Source organism: Desmodus rotundus, chromosome 6, assembly GCF_022682495.2.
Source record: "Desmodus rotundus isolate HL8 chromosome 6, HLdesRot8A.1, whole genome shotgun sequence".
In the NCBI taxonomy this organism is placed as follows: Eukaryota; Metazoa; Chordata; class Mammalia; order Chiroptera; family Phyllostomidae; genus Desmodus; species Desmodus rotundus.
Genome location: NC_071392.1, coordinates 158,196,446 through 158,219,156, shown reverse-complemented (window position 1 = coordinate 158,219,156; position 22,711 = coordinate 158,196,446). Strand labels below are relative to the sequence as shown.

The 22,711-nt window shown below is 52.1% G+C and overlaps 1 protein-coding gene across 2 annotated transcripts in view; it reads left to right on the top strand.

The window, feature by feature from the left end:
- SDK1 (sidekick cell adhesion molecule 1) overlaps nt 1–22,711 on the top strand; it is a 576,882-nt gene that overhangs the window by 347,616 nt on the left and 206,555 nt on the right. For both annotated transcript variants that reach the window (XM_053926257.2, XM_053926258.2), the window contains one exon: nt 2,822–2,955. In XM_053926257.2, the coding sequence (XP_053782232.1) occupies nt 2,822–2,955 (134 nt within the window). The remainder of the gene's footprint in view (nt 1–2,821; nt 2,956–22,711) is intronic.

The window sequence follows — 22,711 nt, the reverse complement described above, 5'->3', positions numbered from 1 at the left end:
CCTTGTCTAGTGGCAGTAAGAAGCCCGATCCCAACCATGGAGTGAAAGCCCTGCCCTTTGTTCTGATGAAGCCAACTAGGTCTGGCCACCCCAGGCCAAGGGCAGTGACCATGGCCTTGCCATAGGCCAGCAGGCTTCCCCCAGGTTTCTTAATCACTGGGAAGAGAGATTGGATTACCATGATGGGCTCAGACTACCGGGGCAGGGTCCCCGAACCACCTTGCTGCTCTGAATGGTGGAGATTCGGAAGAGACGCTGCAAGTCAGCTCCAACCTCAGCAGCCTCACCTCCTTCCTGACCAGCAGCTTTTGAACGCACATAGGGTTGGTTCGTTCAGCTTCCTTCCCCATCACTGCCTCTTGGCTCTGCTCTCCTTGGGCCTGACTCTTGAAATTCTGTCCTTCTTTCTGCCTTTGCACACTGCCTTCGCTCAGGGTCCCCAGGGTTCCCACGGAGGTGGGCTCCTGGCAGCCAGCATATTTCCTGGCTGGCATCCAGCAGACGTAAGCAGCCTGGTCCTTCCCTCGGGTCCAGTTGGGCCAATGTGGGTCCCATGCGGATTCCTTGTTATCTTCACTGTGGCCAGAACACCTTTACTGTCCTCTGAGGATGGAGGTCCAAACCTGGTGCTGGCCATGGGCCGACTTGCTCACCTCCATGGCTGCCTGGGAGGGGACAGGCCCCCCAGCAAAGGCAGGTCTGATAGAAAAAGGACTCAGAAGGGGTGCTTGGCCCTCACCACACTGGCTTTAAAGACTGCTCTCTGCTTAAGCATCACAAGAGTCATCAGGGTTTGAAATTAAGGTGAATGTTGTTAGACACAACATTGTGTTGTTGGTAGAAAAACGGGTATGTTTTCTGGGGAATTAACCCTTATTAATCTAATGTTCTCCAAAGTTTGGGCATTTTTATGGTGTGTTTTTGGCAGTAGATGAGTTTTCTTCATGAGTTTTGACTTAAACTGGTACAGAAATTAAAAACTAAAAGAAAAAATCAGCTTACAGATATAAATGATAATAAATGTAACTTTTAATATTTAATATTTGTATTCCTTATGTACTGTTAAATTTTCAGTACCTTGAAATAATGTCATATAATATTAGAGAATTATAGGTATTTTTGGAGAATAGTTCTGAGAAATAATAGGCATATTTGAAATCAGTAAGGCAAAAATCAGATGTTAAAGGAAAAAGTTATTATTTTTAAATTGTAGTATTAAATGTGTAACTTCATGTGTAATAAATATTCATATTTAAATTTAGGTGCCAGTGTAACATGTACTAAAGTGAAATGGAATAATTTCTATGATTCGCTACAGAAACCTATAAAGGAGTCACAAATATTAGGTGAGAAATGAGCTGAGCGCATCGCAGAGCCCTGACACTGTACCAAGTCCTATGAAAACCCCGAATGAGCAGTAACCTCTCAAGATAAGTTTATGTGGCATACGAAAGTCAAGGGTTTTTGAAACAGCTCTCCAAAAGGTAGCAGGAAGGAAAAGATTATTACAGTAAAATTCCTCGTGGGAAGTTTCTGTGTTTTGCATTGCTAGAACAGAAATCGTAGTTTATCTGGATGTGGAAGGGCTATGAATCTCTGGATTTAAAAACAAACAAACAAAACAGTTCTCTGTGGAGGAACACCGTTGTGAGAGGTAGTAACTCAGCCTGGGGGCCAGGTGGTCCCGGCATTTTGGAAATAAGAGCACAGACTGAAGGACATTGCGGTGCTCGGAGCAAGCCGCCTTACTCCCCGAGCCCAGTTCACTAGCCAAATCGTGTTTTCGTCGTCAGCAAAGTCTGCTTTCCCCGCCTCCTTCGCTGTAACAAGAGCACAAAGCCACAGCACGCCCTCAGGGTCTAGGACGCACATTTTAACTAAAAACTGCTTGGTTTGTGGAAGCTGTGTCTTTATTATTTTTCTTCTTCCTCTAAGTAAGTCACCGGGCGAGAGTCTGTGTGTGACACAGCTGGCAGAGGACCCACATACGTGTGAGAGGACGTGCCCCTCCCTCTCGTGTCGCTGCTCGCTGTGTTACTTGGGCAAATAACTTACCCTCTCTGGTCCTCAGTATCCTCGTTTCTAAAGAGCCGGCAGGCAGATGGCTCAAAGATGCCTCCGAGGTTCCTTTTCACAACAGAGTTGGGATGTATGAGAAGGATTCAGGGGTGACCGACAGGCTGCTTGCCCTGCTGGGGCCGGGGCTGGTGCAGGTGAAGAGCGTGGGTCCTGGACGGACGTAGTGGTTCTGGGAGAAGTGTGCCCACTGCGGCTCTCCTGCTGCCTGCAGTCTAGAAACAGACTCGCAGAGGCTCCAGTGAGGCTGCCCATGGTGGAGCATCACCCCAATCCCTTTGCCCCGGCCCAGGTCTTGGTGGTCCAGCCCTCCATTTGCAGGGTTTGATCCAACAGCCCCGCCTGAAGGAGAAAGGTCTGCTCTTCAGGAATCCTTCTAGCTTGTTCTGTGTCAGTTCCCCAAGATGCCTGGATGCGTGTGTGTGTGTGTGCGCGCATGTGTGTGTTCCGAATGTTGTCTGCCTCCTTGCTGAGTGTGGGGGCAGATGGGGAGCACCTGGAGGCTCCGACCCCCCAAACTGCAGCAGGCCGGGGAGGGGGGGGAGGGGGCAGTGGGTCAGCACTTGAGAGGCTGCCGAGTGTCCCTAAAGTCAGGCCATGGATTTATTGGTTCCTGCCCTTGCAGGCTCTATTTTGACCTTAAAAAACCTTGGGACATCCTTCGCTGTTGGCCTAGTAAGTTGATGTGTCTTACGAACAAGACGTTCCTCAGAGTGGCTCTGACTCTGTCCCTTCTCTGACACAGAGCCATCACACTGGAGAACCAGCTGGTGATCCTCGCGGCGGCGGCAGGTGACGCTGGGGCCTACTACGCGCAGGCTGTCAACGAGAGGAACGGAGAGAACAAAACCAGCCCGCCCGTTCTCCTGAGCGTAGCCAGTGAGTTCTGAAACCCTCCGGTCGCCCTGAAAGCAGGGAGGTCGGATTTAATGAACAACCGCGACCTCGTAGGGGCCTTTTGCACTAGGTCCTCGCTCCCCAGTGCCCGCGTTATGGTTCGATGTTAACCAAAGGTCAATGGTTGCTTCCTGGGAAACGATAGGCAGAAAATGTGAATATAACTCATTATTCTGAGTGCAAAGTCTTGTTTGTTTGGAGGATTAAAATATTTTTTTTGCTTCCATGCACTTCTAATGTGTACTGTTTCTAACAACAGAACATCTTTTGATCTATGGGAATCGTGTCTGTGGATCTCATTTGAGACGAGGTTAGACACAGGGTGAGGTCAGGCATGTTCTTTTAATTTAACAATGAAATCCTTGAGAAAATACATATACTAACGTAGCTGTGTCCAAATTAGCAGGGTTTCTTAGGCACAACCAGCTGGTCATTTTTTTTCTACCTGATTTAACTGAATCAGGTCGAGAAAGCACACGAATGGCAGTTACCTGTCCTGTTTGCTTATTTAAGGGCATTTTAGTTTGAGGAGACTTAGTTCAAATGTTTGGCCTTTGAAAGAAGGCTCCAGAAATTCTGCTAGCAAAGGTAATTGCTGGGATGGGGACGTGACCAGAGGCAAGAACTCTGAACAGAGGGAGATGAAAGCGTGCGGGTCACACAGCAGCCGCCAGACGCCGGCTGTGGCAGCTCCCACGCAGGAGACGCAGTGCTCACGCCCTTGGGAGACACAGCCGGGAAAGGCCACGTCGCACCGGAGAGAATTAAACTGATTTGTCTGTACCCGAGTAGATTCCATCTCTTTAAAGAACACCTCAAAGGAATGGCTCCCCGCTCCAGGTAGTGGAGAAGTTTCGTTTTGTACGTGGGATGGGGTCGTGGTGTTTGCTTGTGGTCCTTGGGGGTCGTGTGGCTCCCAGGCGGGCTTTCTGAGTGAGGTCTGTGCAAACCCCGGGCAGGAGACGGGAACTGCCTGTGTGCTGCCACGTGCCCGCGCCGTCCTGGCAAGGCTCCCAAGCGGCCCCTGTCCCGCAGGCAGCTCCGTGCGTCCTTGGGGGGAGCTGAATCCTGGTCTCCAGACCACAGGCCGAGCGTGCGGTTGCCGTCGGCGCAGCCTTTGCAGTCAGTGCTGTGGACGGTTACGCCCCTTGATGAGGCGAGGGGCTCACAGAGCCCGTCAGTGCGCGACGTGCTGCAAGGGAAGGGCCTCCGAGTCAAGAACCGTAATGGGGCGAACTTGAGTTATCAAGGTTTTTCTCAATATCGATAAGAAAGGATGGAAATCGTATCATCAAATAGATTGTGATTACTCTGAAGATTTTCAAGGATTACAGTTAGAGCCATTTATTCTGTCCAGCAAGTCGGATCCAGCACTCAATTGTAATACACATACCAGGATAATGCTAGGCCCGATTGGTGGAATTTCGAGTCAGAAACAAGGAAAATGGCCTGAGTCTGTCAGAAGGCACAAACGCTCTGTCGAGATGGCGCTAGCCTCCCGAAGGGATGAAGCAGCTGCATCTAGGCATTTCCTACGTGCCGTGGAAGACACAGCTCGTGCCGGGACCGCGCCTGTCGCCGTGCTAACGCAGCGACGCCGCGGCAGCACATAATTGGAATATGCAAATCTGAAAAATAATTTCAGTTTCTACTCCATCCGAGAAGTATATTGGAAGCAGCTCATAAATATTATGATTAGCTCCCTTGCACTTCATTCCCTCGTATATTTTTATCTCCTCGTTGGCACCAGGCAAAATGCGGAGAAAGAGGTACAAGGGGGTCGACATAGGGCGTCTTGCACATCTTAAGAGAAGCCCTGCATCTCTTTCCCTTGTGGATTCTTCGCTTCTTACCAGGGCAGGCGAAAAGGGGGGAGTGAGGGGTTGAGGGAAGAGCCGTATTCAATTCTTAGGAGAACTTCCTGTTGACATATTGGATTTAGCTAAAAGTTAGATGGCATCCAACTCTGCATTTCTCACTAAAACTTCTACTGTGAAAATCTTGGAAGATCAGAAGTCCTGATAAATCTGCAGGAAACCCCAGAACTGCACTGGGAGTCTCGCTCCTTTCCAGCCTCCAGGGGAAGCTCCCCCAGCACACCAGGGCCAGCCCTGAGATGCCAAGGGCCGCCCCTCCCGCTGTGCCTCGGAGCCAGACGCTCCCCAGACCAGCTCACGCGGGCAGCGAGGCTCAGGGTGTTCTGCACACTTAAAAATCTTCTTTTTCCCGGTGTAGGCATTGACAAAAGAAAACAAGAAACAATATTGATGAGTATTTTTAAAAACTTGCCAGCCAACATTTCTGAAGAATCACAAGATATTACAGCCAATTATCATTTAACAAAAATAAATTTGTCCTTAGCACCAGGGGACGAAAGTAGGAAACTTTTATGTGGTGAATACAGTCGGAATGTAAGATACTGGAAATTAGACTTCCGGTGGCTTGCAGTAGAATTAATTTAAAACTGGGGTGCCGTGCACCCCCCTCCTTGTTTCCTGTCCTGGTAACACACCACAACCCCTGCAGGGGCAGCCCCCAGAGGCCACCTTGTCCCAGAGCAGCTCCGCGAGTGACGGGCCATCCCCCACCTGACAGGGAGAGACCATGTGTTTTCCCAAACTGTGTACCTGAGAGCTCAGCACCTCCCACCTCCCACCTTTTCATTTACTGCATAGTTTGGCTGGACCTGAAACTGGTGGGACGCAAAAGACAAAGAGGGTTTTGGTAAAAATAAATAATTTTTTTAAACACATGACAATTAGGAGTGAAATGCTGTCTCCCGATGGGAGCGCCTGGTGCTTTGTGCCTGCGTAGTAGACGGTACCTGTCCCCCGGAACACCTTCCCCTCTGTGAGTAAGAAGGCGAATGACAGCGTGCTCGGCACAGACAGTCGCTGTCAGGAAGCAGGGCACACTTTGAGCGTCCCTTTCTCCTGCTCCCAGGGAAAGCTTGCTGCCGTCTCAGGGGCGGGGGGAGGACTCACTTTTGAAGGTTTCGGGTGACGCGAGGCCAGCAGATGTTAAGGACAGAGGTGGAGCGGTTGGAGCGTCCTGCATGAATTTTTCATGGCTGGCTCCTGCAGCTCAGAAGCACGCCGGAAAAGAAAAATGGGCCCCGCTCAGCTGGGAGCAGACATTTCCATTCTGAGGTCCAAGCCAGGCAAGCTTTATAAACCTGTCACCCTGTGTCCGGGTTTCGCTTTGAAGGTTTTACATCGAGTTACCTTTGGTGGATCAGCTCTTCTGAACGGGATTCATATGTGAATGAGAGTTTCTTCTTCAGAAAAGACAAAGGGTAGAGTTGGGAGATGAGCGTTCTGTGCGGGCGTCAGTCAGTTATTGTGTAAAGGCCGCCGAGCGTGCCTTCGGCACTCATCAGTTCTGACCCGATACTCGCCGTGTCCGGCGTAATGAGATTGTCTCCCAGGGACAGGGTGGAGATTAAAAAAGAAATGACTGCCTCTCTCTCTCCTGTTATTTTCACCTCTTTCATTTACTGTCTCCTCTTCACAACATTCACAGATAGGATATCATTCCAAATGATCCTCCTTCAGGCTGACAACCCTTGCTTTTAATTCTGAAGACCACTTAACATTCTTTTGTCCTCTCCGATGCTGATTTCACTGCAGACCTCACGCATGTGCAGCAGCTGAGAGTGGATTCCCGAGGACGATGTCTGTGAACGTGGCTTTTGTGCGCCTGGGCTCTATCCCAGCTTATTTCCTCTGTGCTTTTAACTTTAGAGGGAGAGGGGGCAGGCGTCCGCCTTTCAGCTGTGCCCTGACATGGGTTGGATTCCCAGAGCAATCGGACGGTTTGAAATTTTACTAAAAACTGGTCTGGAGACACCGTCTGTATCATAAATGACCAGCTGAGAATCCAGCTCTGGCTCCGTTGGCCGTAGGGAACCCGACTACCAGGGCTGTCAGAAACACAACAGGAAGTGCCCTCCACCACCGAGAAATGAGTTCGGCCACTCAGCTGGGCAAAGCTGCTGGTGGGTCGTGGGAGGGTGCACAGGCCCTCTGGCCGGGCCTCCCCAGAGGGCGACCGGCAGAGCTGAGTGTGGGCTGTGGTCTCGTCAGTACACGAGCCTTGTGCATTCAGCCCTGACACATGCAGCTTTGGTTTTGTATAACTTATAAGCATATCGCTGTCACACAAAAGAGAAATAAATGTGAAATAAATAGTATCTTTGTATCTCACCAATCATGACTATTGCATTCCACCTTTAGTTCATGTCTCATGACATAGTATACCCTTTATGAATGGAAATCCATATTTTACTCGGTCTTCCCAACAATGTTTAGTTTGGGGCAAATTTTTACGGTGCTGCTCACAGAGAATTGTCTGTGCTGCTCGCGCAGCTGAGGACGAGCATGTGGTGACAATGGCGTCGGCCGCCGTGAGTCCCACCTCTGTGCTTGCGTTCTGAGCAACTCAGGTCCGTGCTTCCCCCCTAGAATGCTTTCCAGTCCAGCCATCCGCACTGTGGGGGTTCGCTCGGGCAACACTAAGTGTGCTGCTGGCGAAGGTGGAGGCACGCCCGCCTCTTTGGGAGGGGCTGCAGGCACCTCCCCTGGGGGTTGTGCACAGGGGTCTGACTTGCCAGCTCACTGACAGGCCCCATCTGCGGGACAGCGTTGGAGACGCGTTTTCTGCCTGTGGTTTCAGTTTCAAAGCATAAATAAAAACACCACTGCTCCCGTTTCGTTCCTGAACCCCAAATATAAGGATGCACGGGCTGGTGAAGGAGGTTTAGGAGCTTCCCAAGCAGACTTCAATTAAAAAAAAAAGAGACCAAGGCAATTACAGATAAATGTGGCCATAACTCCCCCACCCCACAGGACAAAACTGGGTTGTTTTTGTTGCCCATTCATGTTCTTAGCACAGAATTCCCATCTCTTCTCATCCCAAGCTTGCTCTTCCCCCTCGTGACTTATTCAGCCTAATTTCACCCTTGGTAAGTCTCAGGAAATTGGGTTAAGGCCCGAATTGTAATTTGCTCTCAACATTTGAACAAATTTAGGCTCGCCCGATATCCCCCGTCTCCCAAAGCAGCGATCACCAATTGGGCTGAGTGCCTCTCAGGGCGCACACAGGTTTCCCAGGGGTGAGCGGGCCTGTGTGGTCCTCGAGGCTCCTTCTGCAGACGTGTGCCTGTGCTCCCCCTAAAATCAGACCTGCGAATGCCCGCGTTTCCGGGGGCTCGTCTCGCCACTGCCGCTCTCCCTGAGCCCCTGGCCCTCTCACCCCGGATCCTTAACACAGGCACCACCGAGGGTGTGAACATCCAGGTGCCGAACACGGGGACAATTCTGAGTATCCGTGCCGGAAGTGAGAAAGTGGGGCGCTCTGATGACTGGGAAGTAAATCGCCTTACAGATCATGTGTTTCCAGTTCCTCACAGTGTACCAAACATGGCATCGTCAGCCGACAGTTTGTTATAAGTAACGTTTGATGGTTGGTGACTACACAGAGAGGCCACTTGCTCACAGAACAGGACGCCCTTCCAGCCCCTTTACAGTTCGGGGCTAAGTGACTAACTCTAGTGAATGAAACGTGAGCGGAATGAAGTGTCACTTCCAGCCTGGACATGTAGGAGCCAGGATGTCACCTTCATGCTTTCCCTCCGCCTGCAGGGACAACTGAGACCAGGCCACATGCGGAGATGATAGAGCCCCGGTGGAAAGCTTCCTAGGCCCTGGGCGAGCAGAGAGGACAGCCCAGCAGAACAGGGCTTCCTACGAACAGTAAACAGACCTTTGTGCACTAAGCACCAAGACTTCGGGGTCTATTTGGTATTGGAACAAACAGTCTATTGTAACTAATAAATTACTGTGTGACTTTGGTATCCTCAGGAGTCCAAAGAACTGAGAGCAATTTCCCTAACAAAACTCCTTCCATTCTCATCTACTTTCTTTGTATGAACGAGACTTCCGGGCCGTCGTATCTGTAAAAGGAAGACTAGTGTTGGGAGTACAGCAGCCTGCGCGGTCTAGCTCACAGAGCAGCGCCTTGCCGGTGATTTTTAAATTTTATATAATATTCATCAAAATCTTTACACATTTGCTCTGATTGAGTGCCAATAATAAGTAATAATAACTCAATCCAAGAGAAAAAAATTTATACCCCAGAGGCATATAATTGCTGGAAAAATTTATATTTATATTTTTTCAGAGACTATAGCAGGGTGACCAATAAAATACTTTGAATCATTAAATATAATAAAGGAAAAGTTCTGTGGGAGGAGTAGAATGAAAACACAAGTTCAGGAAGAAAGTAAAGGAATGTAAACTTTCTGACTTAAAAAGGATGTAAACTTTCTGACTTAAAAATTGGAGCTTGTCCATGCGTTTTTTTAAATGGGTGATGATGTGTATGAAGTCCTCAGACCTGCTGTATCAAATATTTAACCTCCTTGGGATACACATCAAAGAGTGTATTTCACTCTATTAAAATGTACTAGAATATTAAAGTACTAAAATACACTAGAAATTCTATTTTTTGCAGTCTTTCAAGTCTACGTTGGGAAAATTTAGATGTCAACTTCAACTGTGGAGGACACACAGTCTCACAAACTTCACTTAGGTGATGCAGAGGCGAAAACTGCCCCCAGCTTGGCCATTGGAAGATAATCTTTAAATAAGTGCTCTGTCCAGGGATTCTCCAAGGGCTCCGAGAGCAGGGCGCTGGCCGGGTGCTGCACCAGCATTTCCCTCCTTCGTTTCCACAGGAGCCCTTAGTGGGTGAGCAACCCCATCGCTAGGTGGACAGCACGAGGACCTAGGAAGTTAACGTGCTGACCGAAATCACAGGAATCGTAGGCGGGACCTGGGGCGTTAAGCCAAGTCTGGTTTGACCCTCAGGCCCCTGGTTTCTCAGTAAAAAGAAAACGTCATCTGTCCTGAAGCCAGGCCTGCTCTTGGGGTCAACGTGTGGCCAAGGGCAGGGGGGGTGGTGCCCAAGGAGAAGCCGACCTTGGGGGAAGCGGCCACCCACAGAGTCTACCCGCCATTGGGCCTGGAGATTCTCTGAGAGCTCGTCCGCACTCAGCCTCAGAGCTCAGCTGCATTTGAGAAAGGGAGAACTTCTGTTTGACGTCAGAACCACTCCCGAGCAACGCTCCTCCTGGGTGAAATCAGTGTGCTGGCCGAGCAAAGGCAGCATGGAGGCTGGCACCCTTTGGCGACCAACTGAGGGGGGTGGACTGTGAGGGAGACCCCACTCATCTGCACGGTTGTTTGCGTGCGGGCGAGGAGGCTGGAGTCCGAGCGTACTAACGGAGCACTGTCCTGCTGGAGCTCAGCATGGGACATTAAGTGATGCCGATATTACCAGTTACACACCAGACACCACGGAGGCTGCTCAGTAGGACCTGGTCCGTCCCAGTGGGCCCCTGCTTTCCCAGTGTTACTATTGACCTCTCATGGCAGATTTTGAACAGCGAGTAGGCCGCACCTGGGGGCAGGGGCGTGCATTCACCAAGCGGAGCTGACCGCTTGGATTCCGTAGGCGAACCGTGTGTTCATTTACTTCTCTCAGTTACGCATGATCATCTAAGGGCACAAACGAGCATTGGGTAGTGACTTGCCGAATCAGATTTACTACAAACACCTCCACAAAGCTTCGCTTTAATATTCCCCAAGCCACCTCTCCTCCTGCCCCCTTGTTAAGCATGCCGACTTAAATACGACATCCAGACACTCAAACACACGCGTCTTTTAGCGGTGGCAATTCTGGGGCTGTAACTAGAAGTGGCCCAGGGACTCCTACCTCCCACCCCGAGGCCTAGTTGCTTCACCCCAGCCAACAGCCACATCCTGAATTCCACTGACCGGAATTTAAGGTCCCTTCACTGTAGGCTCACAGTCTGTAAACACAGTATTTCACAGGTTCTATTGAGAGCGACTCAACGTTACGACTCACTCACGCGGCATCGCCCGCTCTGGACACTCTGCGTATGGCGTTCACTGAAGCGCTTTGCCTGCTTCCCCGTCACCCTAATTGGCAGGGACAGATAGGACGTTCTTAGCGGGCACAGGCAAGGGGCACGGAAGATCGCTGCGTGAACTCGACATCCATCCGTGACCCGTCTGGTCTGGCTGTGGGCTGAGATGAGGCCACGGGCCCAGCTGTTAGTGGTAAATGTAGTTTTCTTAGAGAAACAGGACTTACTCGATAGTCGAATTCAAGTGACGATTATGGTCAATTATCTGGTGCTCAGCTCTTAGTTCCTTTCAAGGCGAGACAACCCCACGCCACGTCCTCCCAGTTTTCTCCTTCCTGTGCGCATGGCTTCCGGGAGCTGAAGCTGCTAGTTAAGAACCACCTGTTCTGTTTCTCGTCCTTCAGAACTTTTGAGGTTTTCAAGCTCTAGATTGTAGATTATTGATATTCAAAATTGTTTTTGCTTCTTAAAATCACATTGACCATTCTTGACCTGGTTTCTGCTTGTGTGCAGGCGGCCTGACCCGGGGCCGCCTCTCGATAACAGTTCAGTCTGCCTTTCCCACTTCGTCGTAACATTTTACAGCTGGTCACTAAAAATGATGTTCTCCTGGCTCTCATGGAAGGCAATTACAGCAGGTAATTAAAGCTGTAGACCTTTGCAGTGTGGCTGAGAATGTTAAATCAAGCCTACAGAAAATGAGGTCAAGTATCCGTTACCGTGAAAGGTCACGGAGCTCCTCGGAAGGCCATGGCCAAGTCCAGAGCAGGGGACCCCGCGCTTTGTCAAGAGCACTTTGCAGCTGAGATGGAAAAAAATGGCATTGGCATCAGAAATAACAGGAGCCCCAAATGTATCTTAAGATGTACTCTTTCCACATGTCCTAATTAGCGAGTTCTTAGCGATGGTCCCTACCCGTGATTCTTTGTCACTTCAGGCAATAATTTTGCCTGGACCCTCTCACCTCTTAGGATCTTCGGGAATATCCTCCTTGGCACGAAATCAGCTTCTGTCTCAGAGCCCAGGGTAGCTCTGTGCTGGGCAGAGCAGGCCACTGCAGGGCATGAGAAATACGACTGCTGACTGTCACCGTGCCCTGCTCTTCGCCCAGGCATATCTGGCAAGTGTAGCATTTGAAGGAGGATTCCAAAGATTACGATTTTACAGGGCTTTATAGAGTCCTAAAAATATGAGGTGGGAATCTTCCGGTCCACCTTGGTTGCAGGCCTGAATTACCGCAGGGGGAGGCTGAGGCTGTTGTGTGTGATTTCCCTGAGGCACGAGATACAAACAAAAACCCTGAAGTGCAAAAACGCGAGTGAAAGTCTGAAAAGAGCAACTGTTTTTCCATTTCAGTCCCTAGTTTGGACTTAGGAGTAGGAGCTGGCACTACGGAAGAAGTCAGTCAGGGGTGGCAACCCGCTGGGCTGGCCGGTGGGGCATTAGTGTGCTTGTTGGCTTGTGATGCTGACAACGGACTTAGCTGAGCTGCACCCCTCCTGGGATTAAATGCCCCGTGCCAAGCGCTCCCTTAACTTCCTTGAAAGACTGTCGCGCCCTCTAATTTGTCTCCCCGTCAGGAAGTCACTCTGTGGCTCTATTAGTTCAGACAGGGTTGAATTACACAAAGGTTTGCTCTCACTGGGGAGAATTCAAACTTCCCCCTTCCCAGCCCTTCAGACGTCGGGCAGCCCCCAGCGAGTCAGAATGACCACGCGTGGAAAGGGTCTGTGCCGGAGCCGACCTCTGGCGGTGAGTTCCTCTCGGAAACTTAATGGTTTCACATCTCCTTAGCATATGTGAGAAAATTCCTGAGTTGAGAAAATGGTCTCAAAAATATGCAAAATGTCACTGTCATAAAGACATAAAATGAACAGGCAATATTGGGGCCTTTCATTTCTTTGTTCATTTTAGTTATACCATTAAAAGTTGACAGAAAGCATATTCCTGATAAAAACGAAGGCTGCACTGCTAATTACTCGAACCCGGTGCTGGCTCGGAGATTAGCGGGGTCAGGTGCACCCCTTAGCTTGTGCCTGGAGGACTGCTGTTAAGCCATTGTCCCCGCTGGCTTCTGCTCCAGTCGGTTGGTGCCCTGCCACATTGGTCAGGAAACATTTTGAATGTCACTCAGCCTGGAGGAACACTGAGTAGCCTCACTGTCCCTGCTGTCTGGGTCACCCACCTCTGCACGTCCCACACGTCCGTCCATCTGTACGCAAGACGTGGCCCGAGGGCTGCAAGGTGGTGCCCCTGGCTTTAGGGCCGTCCGTCTCATTCTTGTTCCGAGGTGTGCCGTCCCCCCTTCCAGATATTCCAAATTCAGCCCTGGCATTTCATTTAGAAAACTCTGAGCCCCTGATATCACTCAGACGCTGTGCTCAAGGCTGAGGCAACTGATGAATGAGACGTGTGGGTGTTGCCTTTGCTCAGGAGCAGAAGGCCCACAAGCAGGTGACAAGCACACGGGCACAGGTTCCAAGTGGGTGGAGTCGGGGGACTGGTGTGGGAGCGCAGGTGGGGGAGCAGTCAGCTCAGCCTCTGAGGCGGGCCCAGCCTTGGGGCAGAGCCCTTCCGTCTCCTCCCTCATTGAGGAGAGGCGTGCCCCCCGAGAGAGGGTGGAGGAGAGGCTGGGCGTCGAGCAGGGCTCCGACAAGGGACTGTTGTGGCTGCCGTGCTGTTGTCTGCTCCCTCTGCTCCCAACACCGTGACCCCCGGCAGGGTGCCTTTCCCACCGCCTCCTCCCCATTGTGTCCCTTCCCTCCCACCGCAGCGAGGGCCCAGTGCCAGGGGGGCAGGGAGTCCTGCCCTGGTTCCCCTCGCCGCTAGCAGAGTACCTGAAAAACGGTAGGGGCTGAATGACTTCAGCGAACGGACGACAGTCACTCGGAACCACACGCTCACCTGTCCTTCCACCTCCGTCCTCACGGCTGTGCAGGGACGACACTCCCCGGCCTCGCCCCAGGGCACTCTCCATCTGCCGCAGGGCTACTCTCTCAGTGCCCTTGTCTTGTTCTGCCTCTCACCCCGTTTCTTTGGTGTCTGTAGCTCCTTTTAATTCTCCCCACCCCAAAATGGGAGGAGTCTACATTGCTGAGTCTTTGGGTGCAGTGCTTTGCTTTTCTCTGCTGCTTTTTTCCTCCCTGGACATCTCATTCAATCTTGTGACGTCAGGTATCGCCTTTGACCAAATGCCGTCTCCGGGTGTGAGTGCCGACCTGAGCGCTGGGTGCCTGCCGGGTGGAGACTGGGGTGAGAGGGCATTGAGCCCCTGTGGCTCTGAAATTCTGGTGATGGTCCAATCTTCCGACTGCGTGGCCTGACCTCACGAGGTGCTGCAACCTGGGAGGCTCGTCCCCACGCACCTGCTCAGTGGTGGACCAGACTCTCACCTGGCTCTGGCTCCCCTGTCCCCCCCCCCCCCCCCGCCCAGCTGACTGCTGCTCCTGGTCACAGGCAGGGCTGCCCCGTCGGCGCTCGGGCGTGGGGCAGGCTCCTTCGGAAATTAAGTGAGCCTGTCTCCTCTTACCTCTCACCCCCACGCAGGTGCTCCCCCCAGATCCCCGAGAAAGGTGCTTCACCTGCCTTCTGTGTTTCTGGCTCTTACCTATTCCTGAACATTTAGCCCAAATCCCTGGCTCTTCCAGATGGCTCATTCATGCATTCATTCATCTGTCCCTTATCCGTCCATACACCCAGTCGTTCATTCATTCACTCCGCCTGTATTTACTGAGTGCTTAGCGTGGCCGGCACTGTGCTGGGCAGAGAACAGCAGCGATCGAGGCAGACTGGTCCTGCCGTCCGAGCTTCAGTTCAGGGGAGAAAAGACGAAGAGCACTTTTAGTACAGGACGGGGTGTCCCAGTCACTGAAGTCTAGCCCCCGGGCCCCAGGCCCCAGCAGTCTCACGAGTGGGCCCTTCTGCGGGCAGAGCTGACTGAGCCCTGGGAGGTGACGCAGGCCCGCGGTGCGACCAAATGTCATTAACAAATGGGCGCTTTACAGACAGACTGCTGATGTGAGCTCTTCATCTCTCAGCCATTAGGTGTAACTTGCAGAAACCGACTCCTTTGTAACTTGTGTGTAAGTTATGTGTATAGCTCGGATACATAAGGGAACCTGGGTGTGTAAGTTAAGGCTACTGTGTTCAGCTCAGGCTGCCCCAGCAAGGTACTACAGGCTGGGCAGCAGAGGTCTATTTCCCACCGTTCTGGAGACTGCCATGCAAGATCAGGGGCCAGCAGGTTGGTTTCTGGTGAGAGCCCTCTTCCTGGCTTACAGATGGCTGTCTGCTCCCCGTGTCCTCGCCTGGCTTTTCCCAGGGCACATCTCCCCTGCCCGCAGCCTCCCAGCTCCCAGCCTGGGACCCTCGCAGGGAGACCAGGCAGGGCTGTTAATTACAGTGTTTGCATGAGTGTTTTTCTTAGAGTAAAGAAGTCGCTTGCTGTGCCCAGTCTCCGTCAAAAAGAGGGAAATAAAAGCTAGACGTGCAGGTGGCCAGGGCCCACACTGCCAGGGCGGTTCCCTGTGCCGCAGCTGCTGGGTCCCTGCTTGCAGGTCCGGGCATAGGCATGTCCAAGCCCGTCACCACTAAGGGTGTGGGGGCTCACACAGATCAGGGGTCTTCAAATTGGGCTCAGTGACTCCAAAGACCTTCAGTGTCTGAGTCTCAAACTTACACTTGTCCCCTTCCCTGAGCGACCTGCCTGAGAAGGGCCTTCGAGGAGGAGGGAGCAGAGCCTTCCACCCCACCTCCCTGCTGCCTCACCCCTCCCAAAGGAGGGCTTTACTCCAGGAGCCTGGTCCTTCTGGCGCGCTGCTCTGGGCCGCCCAGCCCTCTGCTGGCCAGATGGAGGGGCATTCCAAATATCGGGGTCGGTGCTGAGAAAGTGGACTTCAGTAACTACACAGAAATCTTTCTGCAGGGCAGGGGACTTCCAGCCCTTAGCTTTCAGCAAAACTGAAGCAGGATGTAGTCAAGGTGTCAGCCAAGAGATCGTTAAAAATAACGTTTGCTGATAAATTATTATGTGATTTGGGGCAGTGCAATCAGACGGTGCCAGGGGGTTGAGTAGCGCTGTTACAAGGCTCCTCCCACCCCCACACGCTTATTTATGAAAATAAGTTTTCCCAGTGCACACATTTATAAAAGCGAAAAGTAGCAATAAAATTGATGCTGAATGCTTTCTCATTTTAGTTAGAAGTAATATTCATGCATAAGTACATGAATTAATTTTAAAAATAACAGTATCATTTATCTCATTGAGATGCATTTCCAAGAAAATTGTACTTTTATGTTCAACATTTGTCAAAATTTGTAATGATGTATGCTGGTTTGATTATTAATTATAAATAATAAATAATAATTATAATGGATAATCAACCCACAATTTTTTTTAACATTTAGAGTTCTTGGATCACAGGAATTTGAAAAAAAGTTAATGAAATATCTATCCTTTCTTGTATAGAGAAGTGAGCACAGTGATAAAAGACTTTCAAGAACTATGTTTGTTAATAGTAAATAAAATTCCGTGCATGGATTGAAGGAGGAAAAGGAATAATGTAAAGTATCCTGTTATTGAAAGGAGATTTTCAAAGGAATGATGGGGGACATCCCATCACAATGGTACCTAGGTGTTTTTGGATAATTTTAAAAGAGTGATCTAAGGTTTCATTTAAATTGCACTAGAAATTAAATGTAAATATTCGAATGTGAACTTAAAATATGTGAGGAGGATAGAGTTTTTCGGAATTCGTTTACGGACTATATAGACAAAAACACGTGAAGCCCACGCTCAGTAAAAGCGGCCGTGACAGGCCTCTGCCGAGTCTGGAAGCGCAAGCTGGGACAGCGAAGGAGGCGGGGAGGGCAGGCCCGCCTGGCCTGCGGGGCACCAGGCCAGCGGGAAATGGAAGGTGGACCCATGAAAGGCAAACCCTGCAACATTGGAAAAAGTGTGAGCCGATACATTTAACAACAACCTTGGGAAATGTGACAACGTAGAATAGAAATACTTTAATCGCTCGACCCTGTTTCTTTACCCTGGGTGCCCATGAACACCACCCGGGCTGCAGCAGGCCCCCGAAGCACCCCAGTGGTTCTAGTGGATTGTGGGGCTCGGCTGAGAGCACGGCCCCTGGACCGGCCGAGCAGCCTCACCGTGGGGGCTCGTTAGAAGTGCGGAATCCAGGGCTCCGTCTCCGTCCTGCTGACTCAGTCAGTGTCGGTGTCTCAGCGAGATGCCCAGCTGATCCACACGCCCGGTAAAGCCTGAGGAAACCAGGATTGCCCGGAGCTCCCAGGTGACGCTGACACTGCTAGGTGAAAAGCGGAGCTGTAGAGCGGAGCTGCTCAAAGTGGGGTCGGGGACCACAGTGACAGCACCACCTGGATGCTTGCTCCATGTGCGGATTCTTGGGGCCCCACCCCAGACCAACCCACCAGACTCTCTGGGGGCGGGGCCCAGGTATCTGTGTTTTAACAAGCTCTCTGGTGACTCCAGCACTCATTAAAATTCGAGAAGGACTGCTCTAGAGAGAACCATGGGGACCCCAGGCAGCTCTGAGCATCGAGTGAATCCAGGGAGATGGCTCGGAGTTTGCTACCTGAGGCCCAGGTGAAGCAGGAGCTGCTGAATCTTCCATCACAAGCTCACAGTCTGCAGGCCCTGGGACACCCTGGCCCCATGGGCCCTGAATGCACGGTGGCCAGTGTTCCACAGGCCCGGCGGACAGTGGCTCCCTTCCCACCTCGCACCGCAGACTTGTGCCGCCTGGGGAACACTGCCCACAGCTATTGCCTGGGTGCTCGGAGGCTGCCAGTATGCGGGCGCGGGGGCTGTCTGCTAGGTCCAGGAGCTCCTGTCATGGGACCCGGCAGATCGGATGGTGCTAGAGGCCTCCCTGGAGAAGGGGCGCTGTGCATTGCCACAGGCCCCAGCACGGCCCCGTGTGAGCCAGGTGTCGTCACCTCCTCCCAGTCTGGAGGGCAGCAGGGTGGAAATGGTACGTGGAGGCCACACCCAGAGAGATGGAGGCGGTGGGAATAAGTTACATGAAAGGTAACCCTGGACTCCCATGTCACCCACCCCTTCAGCTGTGACACCTCTCCTCCCTCTCAGGACCTGAGCCTCAGAGGGAAGGGCTGGCACAACCGACTGACAGAAGCGGGAAGCACCGGGAGCTGACTCGCAGGCGGGCCGGCACTGTCTGTCAGCTGGTGCTGAGATGGCAGCTGCCCAGTACGGCCCCTTGGGAAGTCCCCAAAGACAGCGGTGAAGGGGGAGCAGTCCCTCCCGCCACATTGCACCCACTGACCCAGTGTGGGCACCCGCCTCCACCCCGAGCCCCAGGCTCTGCTTCTCAGAGTGCCTGCTGCTGGGAGACAGTGCCCCTGCCCAGTGCACAGGAGCCCTGGGCCAGGACACAAGGGACGAGAGTCCCATGCTGCATGGGCCCTGATGCTGACAGCCACCAGGGGCCCAGCCACCACTGCACAACGGGACAGGGAGGACTCCGTGTGGACCCAGGTGACTCGCTGGTAGACTCCCGGTCTCCCCACCGATGAGCACAGACAGTGGGCGGTTCTAGCAGCCAGAACAAGGGACAAGTCCACTGACGCATTGAAGACAGCCTGGGTCGACCCAGCAGAGGCCACCCGGGCCAGTTGTGCTGGCCGAGGCGGAGGGACCCACCTCCTTTCCCCCTCATTCTGCCTCCGTGGAATTGCACCTGGACACCCTCACCCCAGGTGCAGACAGGACCCCAGGTGTTCTCTCCAGCAGAGAGAACGTGTTGTCACCACAAGTACAGCCCAGAGCTCCCTGGGACGTGAAACTGTGTCCTTGGGGATGAGTCTCAGGTGAACACATGTTCTTCCGGGACAGCCGGGTGGGCTCACCCCGCCTCTAGTTAGTGAGGGCGCATCAGCACCTGCTTGGAGCTCTCCATCAGCTTGCACTTGGGACAAAATGGGCCTAAGGAGCAAGCCTTTGGGTCCATAATGACAGAGGAGCCTGCGGCGCTCGGGGCAGCGAGGGCCTCCCTGCCAGGCTTGCACTTGACCTCCAGTCTGAGCACAGAGCCCGGTGCCAACCCAAAAGGGAAAACCGGAACTCTTCTGTCCACATTTGTCAACGTGCAGCTCCCAGGTGTGTGCGGTGCGGCCGCCGCCGCTTTGTGCCCTGGCCAGGCCGAATATGCTGGCTTCGCACCGTCTGCTTTACGGCCCCGGGTGCAATACGATTTATTAACTTTGTCTGCAGCTATTTTGTTTAAAAAGAGCTTTTATTGTGGAGAAGAAATTGTTAAAAAATCCTTTCACCTGCAAAATGGGCCTTGGCTCACTCTTCTCCAAATTAACTAAAATCAACCCTTTTTCAATTGGTGATATTCCTTCATTAGTTTTAATTCACTTTCCAGCACATCTGATTTTTTTATTCATAATGCTTTTGATGAAAATTAATTAGTTTCTGTCAGAACGGAAACAGTATTATCTCGGGCACTCAGGCATTGTTATACAACGGGCCTTGCTGCAGAGCTGGCCCGGGGTCCAGCGCCTAAGTCTGTGTCACGGAGAGCTCCCCTCCTCTGCACGCCCGCGGGCCGTCGGCTTTTTGTCTGCTGGTGCTCCAGGCCTCAGTTTTCTCCTCTGTAGAATGAGGGCTTCCACCGGGTTTTACAAGCCTAACGAAACTAAATAAACCTATACAGAATAGATACGCGAAGAATACACAAACATTGTACTGATCAAACATTTTCTTATAGCCCAGTACAGAATGCCAATAAAAATTCTAACTGGTAAAGGCGGAGGGAGAGGGGGTGGTTCAGATGGCTGGTGCGAGATAGAAGGGGAGGAGCGGGCTCAGTCAGGCCCCAGGTCCACCCCAGATGCACTGCTGAGACCCGGGGGCCCTGGGATCTGCTAGCTGGACGGGGCTCAGGTGTGAACCTGGCTCCCAGGGCCGCCGCTGGGAGCCTGGGCCTTTGTTGATCTTTTCCCCCGGATTTTCAGCTTCCTGCAACTTAATCTCTTTTGCAACAGAGAATTTTACTAACCAAAGAAAAACCCACTTCCTTAAGTTGTAATTTCAACAATGGAGAATTTAGAGAGAGAGGGAAAAAGTCACTTCTGACTTTGAGGACCAGTTAAGTTGACGCAGCTGTCCAGCCCAAGTCCCACGGTCGGCATCGCTGTTTGCCCAAGGCCTTGGAGACAGAAGTCAGACCTGTTTACCTACCACACTTCCGATTTGCTATGATTAAACAAGAGGCTTAATTTTTATAAAATGTATGATCCTCTATTCAAAATCCATCCTAAGTAGAACCTCCTGAATTAATCCAATTATCACTTAGCAAATAAGTGTTTGTTGTTTGTTTTTCAAGAAAAGGGCTCTTAACATGATGCCGTATTGGCCCGCGCGTGTGTTTCAGCAAAGTGTCTGTGATCACACAAGATGCAGAGAATGAGCTACGTGGGCTCACCTGGCTGGCCCGGGGAGGCGAGGCGGGTGCCGCTTCAGACGAGGGCCGGCCTGAGCCAGGGCCAGTCAAGAGCGGTGGCTGGAAAGTTCTCAGGACAGGCACATCTGAAGACAGTAGGGCGGGGTGGCGGGGCGGGGGGCGGGGGGTGGACACTCATGTGACCGCAGGTTGTGAGCCAGGCCCCAGGAAGAAGGAAGGGAAGGGTGCGCTGTGGAGCTGGCCCCGTGGCCTGACACAAGCCCGTGCTGGGCGTGCCCACGGGGCTGGAAAAGGCAACAGAGCTGCCCGCGAGAAGCCAGCTCCTGACACGGGTCCCAGAGGCCATGGGGCTGCCTTCAGCACTGGAGACGAGAGCTGGGCTTCCCTCTCCCAGCCAGGCGTGCGTGCACAGGCTCACGCACATTCACACACCGTCCTCTGGGGCACCCATAGAGGACGTGGCACTGGGGCGTTATTGAATTATTGAATGCTTGCCCCCAGATCACACACACGGTTTTATCCTAATGGGGTTTTTTCCTTCAAAAATGTTCATTACTCGCCCTGTCATACTGTCCTGCAGCATACATACATGGAGTCATCCACACATGTGCACACACATGCACACACACACGTTTACAAGTTGTATTTGAAATTTGTTAATTATTTCCAGTGATCATAAGCTCTGTTAAAAAATTCTGTTATTACTATGACAATTTTTAGGGCACAGTCGATCAACATACCATAGTATATTACACGTTTCAAAAATAACTGTTAAACTTACACTGATTTAATGGGAAGCACATCCCTTAATGAGATGGATGCAGGGCCAGGTATGTTTTGGTGCCCTGCTGAAAGGAGCTCAGACAGTTTCTTCTCTTTGATACCCCGAGGGTTTTGTTCGCTGTGGTCCGTCCTTAGGGTCCAACACGGCGAGAGGCCCGCCTCTCTCCTCTGAAGTAGGAGAGGCCGATGGGGAAGGACCCGGGAGGGAAGCCGGAGGCCAGGCGACGCTGTGGGCTGACCCTTTCAGGAGGGAGTATGGAGGGTTAGAGTGTCACTGAGCTACACCTTCTGTGGTGGCACATGTGCCCTGGTGTGGAGACCACGCAGCTCCCCGGCATGGCCCCCTCTGGGGTCCCTCGCAGATCCCCCCCAGACCACCACCTCCACCCCCTGCGACTCTCAGCTGCGACTGTGGAATTCCCTTTCCGACCCACGACACTTCCTCCTCCAAAACTTGACATCTGCCTCTGTGGCCTGGTGCCGAAGCCTTTTCACACCTGTCCCAGGCTGTGTTGGCTTCACTTTTCCATCCCAGCTTCCCCTGTCATCTGGTCCCCTGCCCAAACCAGTACACAGTGCAACCTGCCCAGGCACGGTCTGAACAAGCCCTCCGGCCTGGAATGCCTTCGCTGCCCCCATTCCTGCCTGCACGCCCTCACGATGGCGCAAAGGCCTCTTTCCTGAAGCCGTGTCCCCTGCTCCTCCCCTCCCTCCTCACATGCTCTTCCGACAGTGGGCAGGTCTGAGCTGCTTTCCAAGCAGCACCTCTCTCTGACCTTGACTCCTTGGGTCCAGCACATGGCCCAGCACACAGCTGGGAGTGTAACTGATGGTCTCAGCTGCTGAGAAATCAAACTTCTTGGGCACTTGTAGGAAAATGGGCTTGTAAGCCTATGAAAGAGCACTCTGAGGAAGATTAGTTTAAACAGTTCTGTGTTATACTCATTGACTGAAAGGGTAGTTTCAACTTCGGAGGATATCGCGAGAGGACATTGTGAATTTGGAAGCTCTTTTGAACTGTATACTGACTGGTGAATTTCAGCTGGAAGCAGGATGCAGAATTCACTCTGATGGCTCGTTCTGACAGGGGCTCATTTTGATAAGAGATATGAACGTTGTGGGTCACAGCCATTCGCTAAATGACAACGCCGTCCCTTGGGCAGGGGATCATTTGCTTCTTTTCTTGTTATTATATCTATCATCTGTGCAATTTCCAAAAAGCGTAACTGCATGTGTTTCAGAAAGCTGTTTCGGAGCTGGTGTAGGGGGTGCACAGTAGACAAGCCGAGAGACCTTGGGTGACAGAGGCAGTGCTTGGCGCCGAGAGAACACGTCAGCTCCAGGAGAAAGAGAACCCAGGCGCTCGGAATACTGTGTGCTGTCACTCGCGCACATGACCAGTGACTCACACGCTGCGAAGGGGCTGAAGGCGGAGTGGGGGCTCCTGGGTGTTGCCTAGCAAGTTAAAATGCGGAAGGCGTAGCCCACACGGCTGTTTCCTAATGACAAAAGCCCTTTAGGAGAGGCGGCCCGGCGTGGAGTG